A 17016-nucleotide genomic window follows, 5' to 3' on the forward strand; every position below is an offset into this window, starting at 1 on the left:
CTGGTTGTGGAGTGTTCCCCCCACCCTTATCTTCTCCTCCCCCACTGAATTATCTGTCATGAAGGCTTCAATTCATTATTCAGCTTCTGTGTACTTTCCCTCTCTCGGCAGGGCTGGGGCAGGTAAAGTTAACGGCACGAAGCTTTGCCAATGCCATTCAGACACCTCTGTCAAAATGGGGTTTCTGGGGTGTGTTCATGTCTACGTACAATTAGACTTACTGATGAAGTATAGTGCTTGAAGCACAATATTGCAGTAGCTCCTTGTACAGAGTAACTTAACTTTAAATTCAGTTTGGAGTTTCTCTATTTTGACTTCAGAGACTGAAAGTTTACCAAATGCTTATTGTGGGGCATGTTCTGCTAAACTTTGTTATAGATCAGGTCCAAGGTTCTCTGTTTGAACCACCTACAGCTTCCACTCAACTTGTGCTGGTTCCTGACGTGCATAAAATTCCCGTGTGCATTGTGCTTCACTTCCTGGTAGGCTTAGACGTGCCTGTCAAGCAAATGCCTCACCACAGGTGTTGAACACGAAGTGGTGGATTACTTGTCCCACCGCGGGGGTTAGTCCAGCACACCCATCTGAGCAGGCCTTGCAAGGCAAGTTCTCCTCTTGAGACAGTGCAGTAAGCGGTAGGACACCGTGGGGGCCTCTGAGGCACCTGTCTCCGAAGCCTTGGCTGCGTGCCTGTCCTGAAGGGCCAGGAGCTGTACCCCTGCCTTTGGCTACCTGGCAAAAGCACGGGGGGCTCTGGGAGCCGCCCTGGGGAGGTGGTGCTCTGCCTGCTGCCTCCCAGCTGCCTGGTGCCTGCAGGAGAGGTCCAGAGATGAAGCAGTGGCCTCAAAGCCTGCTGGCACCTCCGTGTGTAGCTCCTTCCTCCCTCATCTATATTAGCTCTGCTCTGGGGAAGAAAACAGCAATTCCACTTCTATTTGCTCTTAGAGGGCTAAATAAAATTGAACTTTGTAGGTATACAGTTGTCCACCTGCAGTGCAATACTTACAAGGAAAATAAAATTTAAAAACAAAACCAACCAGGGATCTAGAGATCACAGATAAAAGGATTTCATCTGAAGTTTTCAGCCTCTCTATATATGCCCACGATTTTCCTGTTTGCATTTGTATGAGCTGGAAGAAGCCTCTTCAATTAAAAACTCACAAAATGGTAGCACCAAACCCACTAACAGGTAACTGGCCAGTTGGTTAGAATCTACTTTCACCTTACACCTGCCTGTATTTCACTGTTTGTTTGTTTGTCTTTTTATATTATTTGCCTTTAATACAGTAATTGGGAACATGAGGAAAAAGCAATGCTGTGCCTTGTTCTGTGGTGCGGTGCCTGTCAGCAAGCATCAAAGCACCGAGCATGACTTCCCATCCTCAGCTGCTTCTGGCACAGCTCCAAACAGCCTGCGATGACTTTTCCCCACCTTGATTAGCATAAACCTGCTGCTCTCATCCATTAAAAATGTTACGACTCTCTGAGAGGTTGTTGTGATTGCTAACACCTGAAAACAGTTTGGCTTTGATTCTTTTTTTTGTTTAAAAGAGATTTTTGCCTCTGAAGGAGTAACTTGTGGAAGTATTTAGTTGCTGAAACGCCCTGCTCCGCCACCGCTGCTGGGTGGAAGCTGCCGCCCCAGCGGGGGGTACTGGTCTGTGACTGTGCCTAGGGCATGGGGTGCTGCACGCCTAGCGTGAGTCCCCGGTGCTCAACGTCTGGTTGGTCAGAGAAATTAATTAGATTTTATGGCAAGCATGCGAAGAATAAGCTTCAGCAGTCCTTGCTGTAATCCAGAAATGTTTTCACCGGCTCCGAGTGCTAGCTCCTGAAGCGAGGAGGTTATGAAAGCAGCACCGGGCCTGCGGGGAGGATGCGAGCAAGGCCAGGGCACGTCAGGTTCTGCTGGCACGTCGCTGGTACACGCACCGAGGAGCTGGCTGCTCCTCCCGCTCTGCTCGGGAAGCAGCCGAGCGGTGGCATTTAGAGGCAGGATGCCCCCCGCAGAGCCCTGCCCTTGCAGGAGGTGCTGCTTTGGCTTGGAAACAGCCCTCTCAGCATATACTGGAGGCTGAGTGTGTCTGTCCTGCTTCTAAACTAAATGTTTGCAATGGATGCAGCAGCACCTCTAAAGCCCTCGATGCCTGTGTATTTCTTTTTCAAATGGGTTTTGCTGATCTTCCCACGGGGCAGTCGCAGCACTGCGGTCACCATGCCAGCACCAAGGCACCTAGGATCCCCTATGGCTACACAGTGCCAGGGATTCTTGTACAAAAGGAGAGCTTCCAGAAAAGAAATGGCTGCACTGTGGAAACTGGTGCAAACTGTATAGCAATTTAATTGGTTAGCATTGCAGAAAATATATTTATTCCTGATTGCGGATCCCGGTGCTATATTTAGTAGCCTGTTCCACACACAAGTTATGGTTCCCCCCAGAGCCTGGCAGGATCTCCAGGGACATTTCATGCACTGCCTCGCCCCCAGCTTTCTCTGATGGAAGGCAGATGGATTTTCTTTTACACAAAGACATCCGCAACACTTCAGCAGAAAGGCTTCTAGGCAATTATTCCCCACGGGCTTTTTCCCCTTGGCAAGCTGCTGGGAGCTGGGGCCACTGCCCTGCTGCCTCCCAGCCCCGCAAGGTCGCCCTTTTTGCTGTGGGGAGGGCAGGGAAGCGCAGCGGCACACGCCAGGATGCGACCTGGCATCCAGCCGTGGCGCTGACGGCTGGTGCACCGCAGCACAGCGCCAGCAGGACACCGGGAGCAAAGCCCGAGGAAAAAAGGACGCGTCCAGCCCCCAGCTAAGCTCCTAGCCTGGTCTGCCCTCAAACACCCTGCACACATGGGTGCTGCACGTTGTTCACAAGCACCTTGTGCTCCCACTGCTGGGAAGTGTAACGAAAGGCATTTTGAAGAAGAATGGTACATGCAAATGTGCCTCACATCTCGCTGAGTCCAAACATCCAGCTCTTCTCTAGGACATGTTAGAAAGCTCCTCCGAAAAGCTTTACCATTCCTGGCTATACATCCTGCACACCAAAATCATACAGATGCCAAATGTTTCATGCTCACCTCACGTAGCATTGTTTGTACTAGTCAAAGATAGGGCTTTTAAGTCCAAAAATGCTTTTCTGCCTTGGGTAAGCTTAGCAAAATGCTTCCTCACCCCCCCAACACACAGCACAAGCCTGCAGAATGCCCGGGCTATGCAACTGAAGGATGCCAGCAGTGCCACTGGCACGCCGTCACTAATCAGCAGGTTAATCAGGGGAGCTGGTCCTGCGAGTTAACGTTCAACTAAGAGCAAAGTATTTGCTGAAGCCATTTCCTGCCTAGAAACATGGGGATGAGACAACAGTTTCGGGCACATTTCTGACAACTACCTTCTTGGTGGCTTTGGGGTTTTGTTTTTTTGCAGCTTCACTTCCACTCTTGTAGTCCAGTGCTTACATGGTGCTCTCTGACTCTCTTGATGATGTACTTTTTTTCTTGACCTTACTTAATAACACAGATTTTCAGGCAGAAACAGAACCAAAGGTTTCAGAGCGACGTGGAACACCCGGGCACAGTTTGCCAGCTCCACACCATCGGTGCCCGTCCTCCCTCTGCCGCAAGGCGCAGGTTGACAGCTGCCAGAGTTCAGGGTCACGGCGGTGGAAGGAGTCACCGCAGTGGACACAAAGATCTTTCCATTTGGCTGGCAAAAACCAGTGTGAAGCCAAAGGACAAAAATCACAGCACTGCATGAGCCATATACCTCTCAGCTCTACCACGGAGCACCTGAAAATGTAAGTCAGACTTCTCTATAGGTAGGGAAATGACTCCAGGAAAACATATTCCTTGTTTCTTAGAGAAAAAGGTGTCATCAGTCTTTTACTACAAAAGGGTACTAGTTTATAGCAGACAAATGATCTGGCTCAATAAATCCAAGCAAAGCCTTCGCTTGGTCTCAGTGGCACTGTTGCAGCAGTTTCTTGCATGAATCTCCTTGGCTCATTGTTGTTAACCTCTAATACATGCAAACGTAATGATAGCCACTAGCAGTACAGCAGAAAAGGTAGCAGGAGTTGCTCCTGTGCCTCTAATACATACTATCGTCATACAAAAAAATCACATACATGGATGTTTAATATAAGCAGAAGCTCTGGAAACTAGCTTTAGATGCTGCTGCGGTTTGAGAAAAGCACAGCCATTGCAAGGCGTACATGCCAATCACAAGGGCTGCCAACGCTGTGCTTTTTAGCAGCAGCATCACAGTGACTCAAAGATCAGCTCGGCATTGAAGTTAGTACTTCACGGTAGTGATGCGGATGAATAATCATACGCAGGAACTCAAAACCCCTCTGATTAGCAAATGTTTTTATCCGCAGCTGAATCTTTAGCTGCTGAAGTCAGGAACCCTTTATTGCTTCCAATTTCTGAGTGGGTTAAATATATCTTGAAGTAAATTTTAGGGCATGTTTAACCGTCTTCCTCATTGTGTGCCCTTCCTGGAATAAGCCAAGCAACCGAGAACTAAGGGCAAGAAGAACAGCAACACCTAACCCCCTCTGGATTAGCTTTTGTTTTCCTACATGGGTGTGTGCGGGGGGTGACCAGGCTTTTACAGCCCATCCCTGGCAGCAGCCCGAAGCACAGCCTGCCTGCCCCATGTGGGAAGAGCACCAGCCTTGCTGGGAAGGTACAGGCAGGCGAGGGGCAGTGCTATGAACTCAGTTACTTGCTTTAAAACAGGACCTCACGTGAAGGTGCTGTACAGAAAGCTGGATTATGATGTGTAGATAGGAGGCTTCTTGAGCTCTTCAGTATCATTAAATACAGTTGTTTTTCCTTGATTCTAAGGAATCAAGGAAATACCTGAAGATTCTGCTGGTTTTAGTGTGTGTGTTTTTAATTTATTTATTTTGTAAGCAAAGTTTGTTTTCAAAATCCATCTGTTTATGGAAGCAGAGAACATGAGACCCAAATGCACCCTGCTGGTTCCGAAATAAGATGCAACAGACAGCAATCTAAAATATACTCCCCACTCTTTTTTTTTTTAATTAAATTTCAAAGCCAATCTTTATCATTAATTTAGGGAAAGAGAAATGAGGCTGCTTCTTTTGAACGTTTGCTATTGGCAACACAAGCTTTCATGCAGCTGATGTAACGTGAGATGCAAATTGTGCCATCTGCATCAAAATAAATCAGCGTTGCAGGGAGGTGAGCACAGCACGCTCGGTAAGCTCTGAGCTGCTGGCAGGCTGACCTGCTATCGCTGCCACAGCTAGGGGCACCACACAGGTGTCCTAATGGAGCCCAGCCCAAAACTGGAATGCCTCTGCTGGTACCAAGACACAAAGAGTATGTATAGGTACCACCAGAGAGACCTGCTTACCCTCAGACTGCAGTTGACATTCTTGCTGTCAAGCTCCGCGTTGCAACAGCCCGTGTCTCTGGTCAATGATTGTCACTGTACCTCAGTCAGATTACATCAGTTCTGGGTTGTTTTGTAGGGGTGAGAAGAATAGGAGAATGGAAGGGAAGAGGATAACGAGTTTCTTTAAACGAGCAGTGATACTGCTGGGAAATTTGCTTTTCATTAATTTTAAATTGTAAGTTTTCTGCAATTCAAAATTCTCCTTACCCAGAGGCGATTCAACACAGACAGAAAATAATACACGTGGATAATACCTGCACTGAGCAGAACTATTGACTTCAGTTACTGTCCCTGCATCTCCAGCTGCTTTTACATACCTTTCTTTGGGCTGTGGAAGTATCTTCCTAAACTACAAGGAGCTGCCTTCAGAAACACACATCAACGCCTTTGATTCCCATTTTGCATCTGGCTGGCTGCACAGATCTCTGTGAATCCCAAGCGGTCACTGGAAACCAGCAGCAATTCTTTCCCTGTCAATGTCGCTTCACAGGCCACACTGATGACTTCATTCAGCTGTATGAATAAGCAAGTCTTCCTTTGGACTTGCAGTGTGAACCAAAACAACAACAACAAACAAAACAACAACAACAAAACAACAAAACTAAAAACCTCCCTTTTCTTACCCCCCCTCAAACTCCAGAGTTTTCTGTGAGTGCAGCATGAAGAAATGAAACGCAGATACTTGTTCTCCTTACAGGTCTCTCTTCAACAGACTTCAGCGTAACTATGACCCATTTTAGTTTTCCTTACAATAATGTCAATTTCTTATATTATCTACCAGTCTAAGATTACATAGCTGTTTGGTGTTGATTTTCATACAAAACCGGACTGCCATTTTCTTGCGGAAGTGAAAATATTCGCCAAGAACGGACTGGCTCTATCTTAGTTCTTTTATGGACTCCCACATTAACCATGTCGATCAAAATAAGATGTTAATTAATTTTTAGATTGTGAAGGCATGCCAGAGAGGAAATAAAGTGAAAGACAATAGTTCATTACATGTTCTCAACTTCTCTCACCACAGCTGGAAAATTGTCTTAATTATTGGTTTATAAAGCTCGGAAAAAATGGTGAAGTGCATTGGGCTTACGTGGCAAGGTTTTGGTAGCAGGAGGCTGCAGGGGTATGGAGCCATGTGGAGCAGTTGTTGAAGAGCTGCTGCCTGTGGGCAGCCCCCACAGGATCAGTTCAGGAAGGACGGCATCCGTGGAAGGGACCCCACAGGGAGCAGGGGCAGGGAGTGACTGTGAGGGAGCGGCAGACACGAAGTATTTAGGGACTGACCGCAGCCCCCATTCCCTGCTCCCCTATTCCACGTGGGGGGAGGAGGTACAAGAGGGTGGATAGGGGGAAGGTGTTTATAGTTTGTGTGGTTTTTATTTTTTAAATTAGTTTCTCACTGTTCTAGATTGTTAGTAGCTAGACTAGGTGATATATTCTATTAATCTCCCCATGCTGAGTCTGTTTTGCCCTTGACGGTAACTGTTGAGTGACCTTCCTGTCCTTATCACAACCCTTGAGCCCTTTTCATTGTATTTTCTCTCCCCTTCCCCTTGAGGAGGGGTAGTGACAGAGCAGTTGTGGTGGAGCTCAGCTGCCCAGCAGGGTAAAACCACCACACAAGGGTGGGGCTACTTCAGCTTTCACATTTTTTGATGGCTGTGTACTTTAGACCCTTTATTGGATCAGCTTTTTTATTTTTGATTGGGGGAGATTACAGTACACATAAAAAAGCACCATGTATTTTGATGCTTCTTAGCAATATTTTCACAATGAAGTAAAGGAGAAATGGAAGCACCAAGAAAACTTGAATGTGCAGCAAGTAAATATATGTACGAATACTAGGACACATTTTAAGTCTGCGTGTCAGCCTCCCACCCTCCTAAGCTCAAGGCAGCTTTCTTCCCAGGTAGTGTAATGAAATATAGTGTCAATCTAAGATGAGGGTTCACGATTGAATCATGTTGATGGTTTGTCTACCAAGGTCCTTTCTGGTCATTCCATCGCACCAGAAGCATAGAGCAAATAAATTCAGTAAATACATTTTTTAAAGTAATTCAGTAGAATTTATGGTCTGAACAGTGATAACTGCAATCATATTTAAAGATGCAAAACATCTCCAAAAGATGTTCAAGCTTTTTGTTTTAAACAGACTATTTATTAAGTATGGAAATAGAAGAAATGCATAGATAGAGCACAGACAGTGAAATAGTACAAAGTAACACCAAAAATGTTTGAAAGCTCCTATCTGGGCAAATAGGCTACAATATTTACCAAGAAGCCCACTTAACTTCAATTGGAATTGAAACCTTGCTCTGTGTGTGTGTGTGCATACATGAATGAAAGCCTGCATGACTATTTTTTGAGAGAACTAAGCTGTATCTGAAGTTAAGAGCATTTTTTTTTCATTCAGAAAGGTAAGACTATGAGAAATGAGGTAAGCCTATGAGAAATGACGAAGACTCCTTAAGGGTCTTGATGTATACTGAGGGGCCAGTAACTGCCAGTTTTCTAGAACTTCAGGTAAGTCCAGAACATGCTCTGAAGCATCATGCGGGTGTTTCAGATGCTCCAAAACAACTCTGAGACCTCGCAAGAAAGCACCAACAGTAGTCCAAGTACTGTGATAGTCTTTCACAAAATTGTTAGCCATGCATACAAAAAACTAAGGACCCTTTTATACCTCCCTTGCTTATCACAGTTTATTGTAGATTTTACTGTAAGAATTGGTATCATAATTCCTAGAACAATTACTGAAAACAAGTGATAACAGTTTGTGGCAATGCCAGTTTATTAGGTTTCTGGGATTGTGTCTTACCCTCCCCAACACATACAAAATAACCCAATTTTACAATTTGGTAAGGTGAAAATATGTATACAAAGTATTCGGTACTTTTGACATCAATTCTGTTGGTAGAACATTACTACTGAGAGCCAGGAAGCACACTGAATCCTTAATCAATGACCACATTATGGCAGAACCGTTAAAACATGCTATGTGCTGAAGACAAGATTACATAGTTAAAACATTGTTTTTACACAATTTTAATGACATGAGGCCCCTTATTTACAGGTTGCGAGTAACTCAAAGCTTTACAGATTTGCAGATGTCTGATACCAAATTTAACATTAACATTGTATCTACATAATTTCCTTACCTCAGCTCCCAACCTGACTGACTTTGGAATTCTTCATTCTGTTTTTTTTTATTAGAAAAAAAAAAGCTTGCTGACATAATTAGTACTATACAAATAGTTAAGATTGATACTTTCGAGAAGAATTAGTAAGAATGTGAGTGAAAAATAAATTGTCCAAGAGGACTGTAAACCATGTTTATATATAATATTATACACATAAATGTCAGATGAATCCTTTTCTAAAAAAATTCCCTTTAACAGGTCTTGCATAAACAAAATTACTGTCATAGTTGTAGCAGCTTTATATGGAAAAAGATATTTTGTTTAGATTCTTTTTAAGCATCCCAATCATATTAGGCCAAATTTAATGCTACTTCTAAGTCTGGAAAAAAAAGTCAATGCATTTTTCCCTTTATCAATAAAACACTTGCAATAGAATTTAGAACTTAGTAATTTTAATAGTTCAAAAGTTAGCTTGCTTCAGTAATTTGTTTCTAATAATCAATAGGATGGTGGCTTCTAAACTGGGCCTTACATTTAGTTTCCAGTCAGCATCACGCACTTCACACTGCAAATCAAAAACCTTCATTTTTACTTAAATTCGTTTAAAAATTAAGTCAGAAAATATTGTTTGCTCATGGCATACGAAGTCACAGACTGAATTGTACGGATTACACTTCACATTATGTAGCTGTGTGCAACCTAGCACCATTTTTGTTATGAAACTTGACCTTCACAGAACAGAACCGAATGAAATGGCTGCAATTACAAGAACACAGAAGATGGTTCTAGAAGAGCGATTACTAACTCATATTAGTAATGCCATCGATGCCCAACTTACAGCCATGACATTACATGAGCAATTTTTAGCCAAAAATCGGTAATGGATTACCTATTTGGCAGACTTTCTCTATATTTCAAGATCTAATTTATTTTGCATTGATACATATTTAAAGTAAAACCCATATTCCCTACTCTTTAAATGGATGATACTGTCTTACCATTATGCAAGCAAATCGACCTTCAGTTACAGAAGCTGGTAGTTCCTTTGCACAGAAGCCTTCACATATTCTAGCACAAAACAATACAGATCATTAGACTATGGCAGCCTTGACATTTTCAATAAATAAGGCACAACTTTGTACGTCAAAACGGGCATGAGAAGTAACATTCTGTCCTAAGCATTTTCATCCTTAAAATATGTTATCAAGTTGGTTTGTAAAAAGTTGTCTTTTTCAAGATATTTGAAAAGCATCAACACTAGCATCCTCTGAAACATGTATCTTTAAAAACCATTATGCGTTTGGCAACCTCACTCCATTTTTTATTTTCTTAAGTGTTTTCACTTACACTGGGACACAACTCAAAAACAGCATCCTTAGAAGTCAGTCCTCACTGAATATTGAAGTTTTGGTAAGCCCAAAGAAGCTGTGGGTAGTTCTAGTCCCAGATCTTCCCCCATATCCTGTGCTAGAGGACTTTTCATATGAAGGAATGCATATAGTTTAGTCTTACAAGTTAATTATGAAAAATTTATGAACTTTTAAGTTATCAGTTAATCGTCTAGAGGTATGGACAAGTTTGTCAATTCTCTTACCACTGCCATGAAGAAACAAAGTTTACAATGGAATGACATGCCGTGAAAGCCAGCAGTTTGCACTTACACTGAAGCCCAGACTTTATCTGACAGTCCCGTTGCTTGCTTGTTTTTTATATAAGTAGGTATTTGCTTATCAGTTTGCTAGCAGTCATCAAATATTCCTTCAGACATTAAAAATCTCCCCACTCACTGACCTGAAAAATCGAGCTATTCTGCTGTCCCAAAACACTTTTCCTCCTACATTATTCCAATGCAAGTAGCAACCAGAAGTGTTAGTAAACTGTCTTACTATATATAGCTTTACCGCAAGTGACAAAAACGATCTCAGGCAGCAAGAGCTCTAGAAGAATTGCTTTGTCAATACTTCACTTGAAAGTTTACATTCCTGTATATTTATAGTGAAACTTCAGTAATTCAGAAAGTACAATTACAAAGTGCAAGAAAATGAGACAGGCACATCTACACTTGGAAAAAAAAAAAAAAAAAAAAAAACACAGTAAAGTGCCAAAGAGATTTCCTATAATTGCTACCAAACCCTGGATCTGTGCCAAGACGATAATTTTGGAGCATTTGCAAACAAGACAAGGTGAGAGCTAATAAATAGTGACATTTAACACCAGCAGGTCATGGCAGGTTTTGGTTCAGGCTTTATATGTATTTGATCACGATCTGGGGGTTGACTAAGCATTAATGGCTTGTGACTTTTAAGCTTGTGAGCCAGTGTCATAAAAATGGCCTCCACATGGTCATTGTCATTGGGGTTTTTGGCAGAGGTTTCAAATAACGGCATACTGTGAGTATCAGCAAACTTCTGGGCCAAGTCCGTAGGTACCTGAATAGCACTTCTCAGGTCACATTTATTTCCAACAAGAATCCGTGGTATATCGTTGGCAAGGAGGTGTTGTTTGCATTCCTCTATCCACGATGGCAGACTGTGAAAACTGGCAATGTTTGTCATATCATACACAAACACGACAGCGTGTACATTCCTGTAATAGTGCTGCACCATGCTCTTTCTGAAGCGCTCCTGGCCTGCTGTATCCCATAGCTGGATCTGAAAAGGGAAGGAGAACAAGAGAAAAAAATGTTTTATTACTCACGCTAGAAAATAACACGTATTACCTGTAGCTAGGACAGTCATGCAATTACAGGAATTAACTCTTCAAAATTAATCATACTGAAAAGTTTGTGCTGAAAAACCTATTGCTTTTATGCAATTTCAGAAATTGTTGCTTCCAAACCTGCCTGCTCAGAATTGAAGCTACAAAGAAATTCAGATGCACCTTGAACACAAATACAAATTTCCAATGGTTTATTGAAGTAGGTATTTTGTAAGGTTTTTACAGAAACAAATATTGAAATCTTGTCAATTATGCTTTTCTTTGACAAAACAAAATACTTCACAGCATAACTCTCAGCTGACATGATTTTTTATTGCCAAAAATAATGTCATCTTCCCCAAAGGGTTGTTCTCATGATGAAGTTAACTGTATTTTGGTAGACTCAAGAAAAGCAGGAATAAATCAAATCATGCACGAACAATGAAAACAAAATAAACAGGACAAAGAAGTCTGTTTCTGTAGCCTAATAGAATCAAACTCTCCTATGAATCTCAAACTTATTGAACACGTAAGCTAGGACCATACTGTGGTTTGTAGCATAAACCATGCATAAGAGAAAAAAAAGCACAAAACTTCTATTAGTTTATCATGATACTGTTATTTCCAAGTATGCACTATTCTATCTTAAACAGACTGAACTCGTATTTGTTCAAAACCTTTATAGTCAGTGTTACAGACAAAAACCATTAATAAGTGAAATGCTCTCAAACACTATTGAGATCTATTCCTAAAACCACCACAGAAAGGTACAGCCAATATTTTCCCTTGATGAAAACTCCCGTGCACACAGTTCTGCATTCCTTTGATCCAGATGTTTTAGTAAAACTTATTCAGAAGGTCTAAGTGTCTTGAAGGTTGATTTCTTTACAGTTTTTACTATTGACTTTGACATAAACAAAGGAAACAAGTTGCTAGAGAAATCTGCTAATGGCAAGAAGCTAAGATGTATCCCTGACAGAAAGATGAGTTACAGTACCATATAGAGAAATAATCTGGAATAGCAGAAATAGGGTGAAACTGAACAGAAAGAGATGCAAAGCCTTGATAACACTAATAATGAAGATTTCTCCTGAAAGTGCAGGATTCATCCGTTTGGAAACGACTAAAATGGATGATGATCCACATACACGAGTCAATCACAGGATGTTATGAATCACTAGTGTGAAGGAAAAATAGTGAGTGGTATTTCAGGATGGTGTGACTTTTACTGCAATATTATGTTCAACTCTGGTCACCTAAGCTCAAGAAAAACTCAGACCAGAACTGGTGGAAATTGTAGTTACTGGTTTGATCAGGGGAACAGAAACTTCACACGAAAGCGATAGAACAGCTTGGACTCCGTAGTCTAGTCCAGTTATTTGCAGCTTCTGATCAACAGACTTATAAGATCCATGTACCGCTTCTAAAAGCATCACTAAGACTATGAAGAAAAGCAAGGCAAGGCACCCTAACCTCTGACTGAAGACAGCGGTAGTCAGCTGCAAGTCACCTCATCCTAGAGCGAATACCTGTTTTTTGCCAACTCTGTTGCATTCTGAACACAGCTGACTGCATCTCCGTGGCCTGTAAAGGCAGCACAGACAACTAGATTAAATACAGGCACCTAAGCTTGGGCAAGACTCATTCACCTACCCAGCTGAGAGATAATTTTAGTACTATATACTAACAGAATATTATAAAGTCAGGAGATTCATGGGAAAAAGAAATCATTAATTTGGGCTATGGCAAATTAAAGAGAGGGGAAAAAAAAAGCACAGGCTGAGGTATTGCTTATAGTCAGACAATAAAATGGTGAGGAACCACTCTATATTAGTCTCCCAGAATGTTATATCAAATCTAATGTGAAGAGGCAGTTTGTTTTCAGAAGCAGCTGCAGACGCTGAGGTTACGCTCCTCTCCCCACCTCACTCAGAGAGCAGAAGTCAGTCACGCTTCAGTCAAGCACAAATCCACAAGCTTACTGTCAGTTTTGGGTAGAGAAGAGGAAATTAAATTAAAGCTTTACATATCTTTCAAGTTAAGCTGAAGCAACAGCTCCTCCTAAACGTTATGTGCATGCAGCTTTCAAACTTGAAATGTGTCATCTCTAATAATACTTTCCCAATACTGAAGGTTTTACATTTCACAAGTTTCTTTGTTCCTCTCACCAGGTGAACTTGTGCAGACCATCCCATTTCTGACACCCTCTCCCCCCCCCAAAATTCTTTGCTCTACTGAAAAACACTGTGAATGATCACTTACAGAGATGTGCATTGATGAATTAACATTAAGATTATTGTTTCATTATTATTTAAATACCATCCATCATCAAGGAGGCACACTTATTATAACAGCCCTTTAAAACATGGGCTTTGAAAATCTGTTTTAACAGCTTAATTCAACTAATAAAAACTGAGGACAGAACCACTTTGTCACAACCCCTCGGAAAGACAAATGGTACTTAAATATATCAACCCAGCTATCACCTCCCACCTTCCGACTCCTTTTTGTGGATCCAAGAAAGATTGTTTTCTGCGCAAGGACTCCCTTAGCATGCACGGCTTATAAATGCTGGTAAAAACACAACTGCCCTTTAATAAAACCAAAATGATAAACTATGCCTCCTTTAAAAAGATGGAAAAAAAAGGCCAACAGCTCAAAGGAGAAAAACACGATGTTTGGACTTTCTTCTTTGAATTTCATTTGCATCCTTTGCTCTTTTAATGTAGGTCAGTAAAGAGTGACATCATTTTCTTCGATTTTCAGTGTGTAGGTCACTTTAGGCAGAGGGAAATCTAGAATGCAATGTTTGTTGAAAATTTTAATCTATTCCTCACATCTAGGCATTACTGTTTCAAACAAAGCTGTGAGCCTACCGTATAAGCTACACAGGAATACACTCGTCCCTATGCCTTGAATTCTAAAAAACTGTGTGGGAGACCCCCAGCGAGAAGAACCGTGCTTGTATTACTGCCAATGACACAGCGTTTTTCCAGCTGCAAGGGAAATGCTCTCTGTACTGTAGCAACACAAGAATGACCATCCAGCTGGCTGGGGGAAGGGAGAAGAGGGAATGAGAAGACACTAAGTAATACTCTCCTTCAAAACAAGAGGAAAAATTCCCCTTCTCAGCGGGCCTGGCCCTTCAGGGCACAACCAGAACAGCAGCAATTCGGCTCATCTCACCTCCTCTCTTTCCTGGTTCAACAGGCATTGCTGGGGAGATACTATGAGAAAGAAAGGCAAAGATGAGCAAGAGGAGGTGGCAAGGAACGAAAATTGGTGCATGCTCCATGACACATTGCATCCTCCCAACAGTTACAGCCCTGGCCATAATGACAAAGTTTATTTATTTTAAAGCTAAAACTGATCTTCCAGGAAAACTAGGAGTCTGAAAAGTGTCTTCTCCAGTTTTCCACCTCTTTCAACCAGAACGGGCATATTCAACAGGCACCATCCTCAAGAATGCAGCAAAACCACCTCCCACAACCTAAGTAACAAATTGGCACAATAATCAACGTGAAGCATCTTGGAGCTATGAAGCTGTTTTTTTTAAAAAAAAAAAAAAAATTCCCTGCAGAGTAGAGTGGGGCAGTAAGATGGTGCTGACAGGAAGGTGTCCCTCATGAGGTTCTCTTCTGTTCTGGATAGCAACAGAGCACAGAGTACAGACTCTCAGCTAGAAGCCGAAGAAGTTTTTATAAGGGCAAAGAGTACCAGACTCTTACTCGAGTTTCTTTTTTAGTTAGAAAGGACATAGGGTAAAAAAAAAAAAGGGGAAGACAGGCAAATGGACAAATAGAAGGAAGGAACGGCAAGCGTGGGGGACAAATGGATAGCCTCTCCCTCTCCAGCATCTGCAAGCAGTGAATAAACAAGGAGAAACTATAGCTTTCAGCTGACTGTCAGCTGTAATTCCAAAGCCTGGTGATAACATATGCAGAAGTACAATTCCATGACTACTGCTACTCCATTTTTCCACCCATCTGCTAAACTTTGATCACAGAAACAAGCTATCATACAAAAGGGAATTTTGCTTAAAACACCTTACTGCTAGCAGCCAAGCTGCATTGGTAAGCAACCAGTGGTTCAATCTGCAAATAGCTGTTAGGATCACAGCTAGTGCTTACGCATCCATCTGGCAAGCTAGGTATACTTCATATACTTTAAAAATTATTTTAAAGTGCAAGGAAGGCAAAAGCGCATTGATCTACCCCCAGATTTTCACCACATTTATATTTGTAAGAAAAAACTTTGGCTAACCCTGTAATCAGAGCAGAACACATGTCAAACGTGAGCTGAGCACCCAGCCTGTCACTGTCCAGCCCTGCACCGCATGCAGCAAACCCAACAGCATCCTACAGAAACCAGCTGCAACACGTCACCATCGGGACATGGCAGCTCACTGCTCAACAATGTTTGGCTTCTTGATGGGATGTCACTTATTATTTTCAGTAGTGCCACCAAATCTTTGCACTAAAAAGCCAGATTGTGAAACAGATTCTAATCTGGTACGGAAATTCCTACCCGCACTTCTCTAAGGCTGCCTTTGGGTTGTATTTTTATCCGAGAAATGGAATTTACGCTGGAAAGCACCTCAGGCTATCACGGCGGTGTTTCTTTCGAACGCTGTTAAGGCACAGTGCCTGCTGGCAGTGACAGCCGCCTCGTTCCCGCAGCGCGCGGGTGTGATTCTCCTAAGGCAGGGGATGCCCCTGGGGGCCCGGGGGCGCAGCCGGGGAAGCCGCGGCCCGTCGGGGCGCTACCTTGATGCGCTCGCCGTCGATGGTGACGGCCCGCTCGCGGAAGTCCACGCCGATGGTGGCCTCGGTGCGCTGCGGGAAGCGGCCGGCGCAGAAGCGGTAGGTGAGGCACGTCTTGCCCACGTTGGAGTCGCCGATGACGATGATCTTGAAGATGCGGGAGCGCGCCGGGGGCAGGCTGCCGCTGCCCGGCAGGCTCAGCTCCAGCGACGACTCCAGCTCGGCCGCCGCCGCCATCATCGCCGCCGCCGCCCCCCCCCCCCCCGCCTCCAACCGCCCCGCCCCGCCGACCGTTAACGGCCGCCGGCGGCCGGCAGCGAGCGGCTGCGCCCGGCCACGTCACCGCCCCGCCGCGCCTCTCGCGAGAGCCCGCCGCTACACGGCGGCCGCGGGGCGGCGCTGTCCCTCAGGCGGCGGGCGGAGGGGCGTGAAGGGAGAGGGACGCGCGGTCAGCGTCGTGTGCCCCAAGTAATAAAGAGGGAGGCTGCGAGCACGAGGGCTGTGCTCGTAGCGTCCTGCCGGTGGGCATGGGCAGCGTGACTGCTGTGCAGCGGCAGAGTTCATCCGTGACACAGCAGCACCCTGGCCAAAAATGGTTGATGTGCCCCGCAGTGTTGCCCTCGGAATCCATTAACAGCCCCACCGAGGGCTTCAGCCTAGGAGGGAGGTTTGGCACAGACATCAAGTTGAAGCGATTTAGCTCTGAGTTCAGCCATGACCCAGGAAAGCAAATGTAGCGTGTTGGATGGCTGTCCTTGCGGTCGCTCCCTGGCCTGCAAAGCAATAGCCATGCCAGGATTCCTGAGGCTTGGATCAGAAGCCTAATAATAGCCACGGCGGGGAGTCCTCCTCGTTGTTACACACGCCTGCGACCACTCCACCTTCTGCCTGCACGGATCGAGCATGAAGTGATCCCTGGATCGTTGCTCCCAGTTGTGTGGTTGAAGGACGGTGTCATTGACCCAGTCATTGCTCAAATGTAAGCACAAATA

The 17016-nt window shown here is 43.8% G+C and overlaps 1 protein-coding gene across 1 annotated transcript; it reads right to left on the reverse strand.

Moving 5' to 3' along the window:
- Nucleotides 1–8191: 8191 nt before the first annotated feature.
- RAB33B (RAB33B, member RAS oncogene family) lies at nucleotides 8192–16314 on the reverse strand. The gene is made up of 2 exons (XM_035323734.1): nucleotides 16028–16314; nucleotides 8192–11215 (listed from the first exon to the last, which is right to left on the reverse strand). The coding sequence occupies exons 1-2, from the start codon at nucleotides 16262–16264 to the stop codon at nucleotides 10772–10774; spliced, it is 681 nt and encodes a 226-aa protein (XP_035179625.1). The 5' UTR covers nucleotides 16265–16314; the 3' UTR covers nucleotides 8192–10771.
- Between the last annotated feature and the right edge of the window lie 702 nt (nucleotides 16315–17016).

Source organism: Oxyura jamaicensis, chromosome 4, assembly GCF_011077185.1.
Source record: "Oxyura jamaicensis isolate SHBP4307 breed ruddy duck chromosome 4, BPBGC_Ojam_1.0, whole genome shotgun sequence".
In the NCBI taxonomy this organism is placed as follows: Eukaryota; Metazoa; Chordata; class Aves; order Anseriformes; family Anatidae; genus Oxyura; species Oxyura jamaicensis.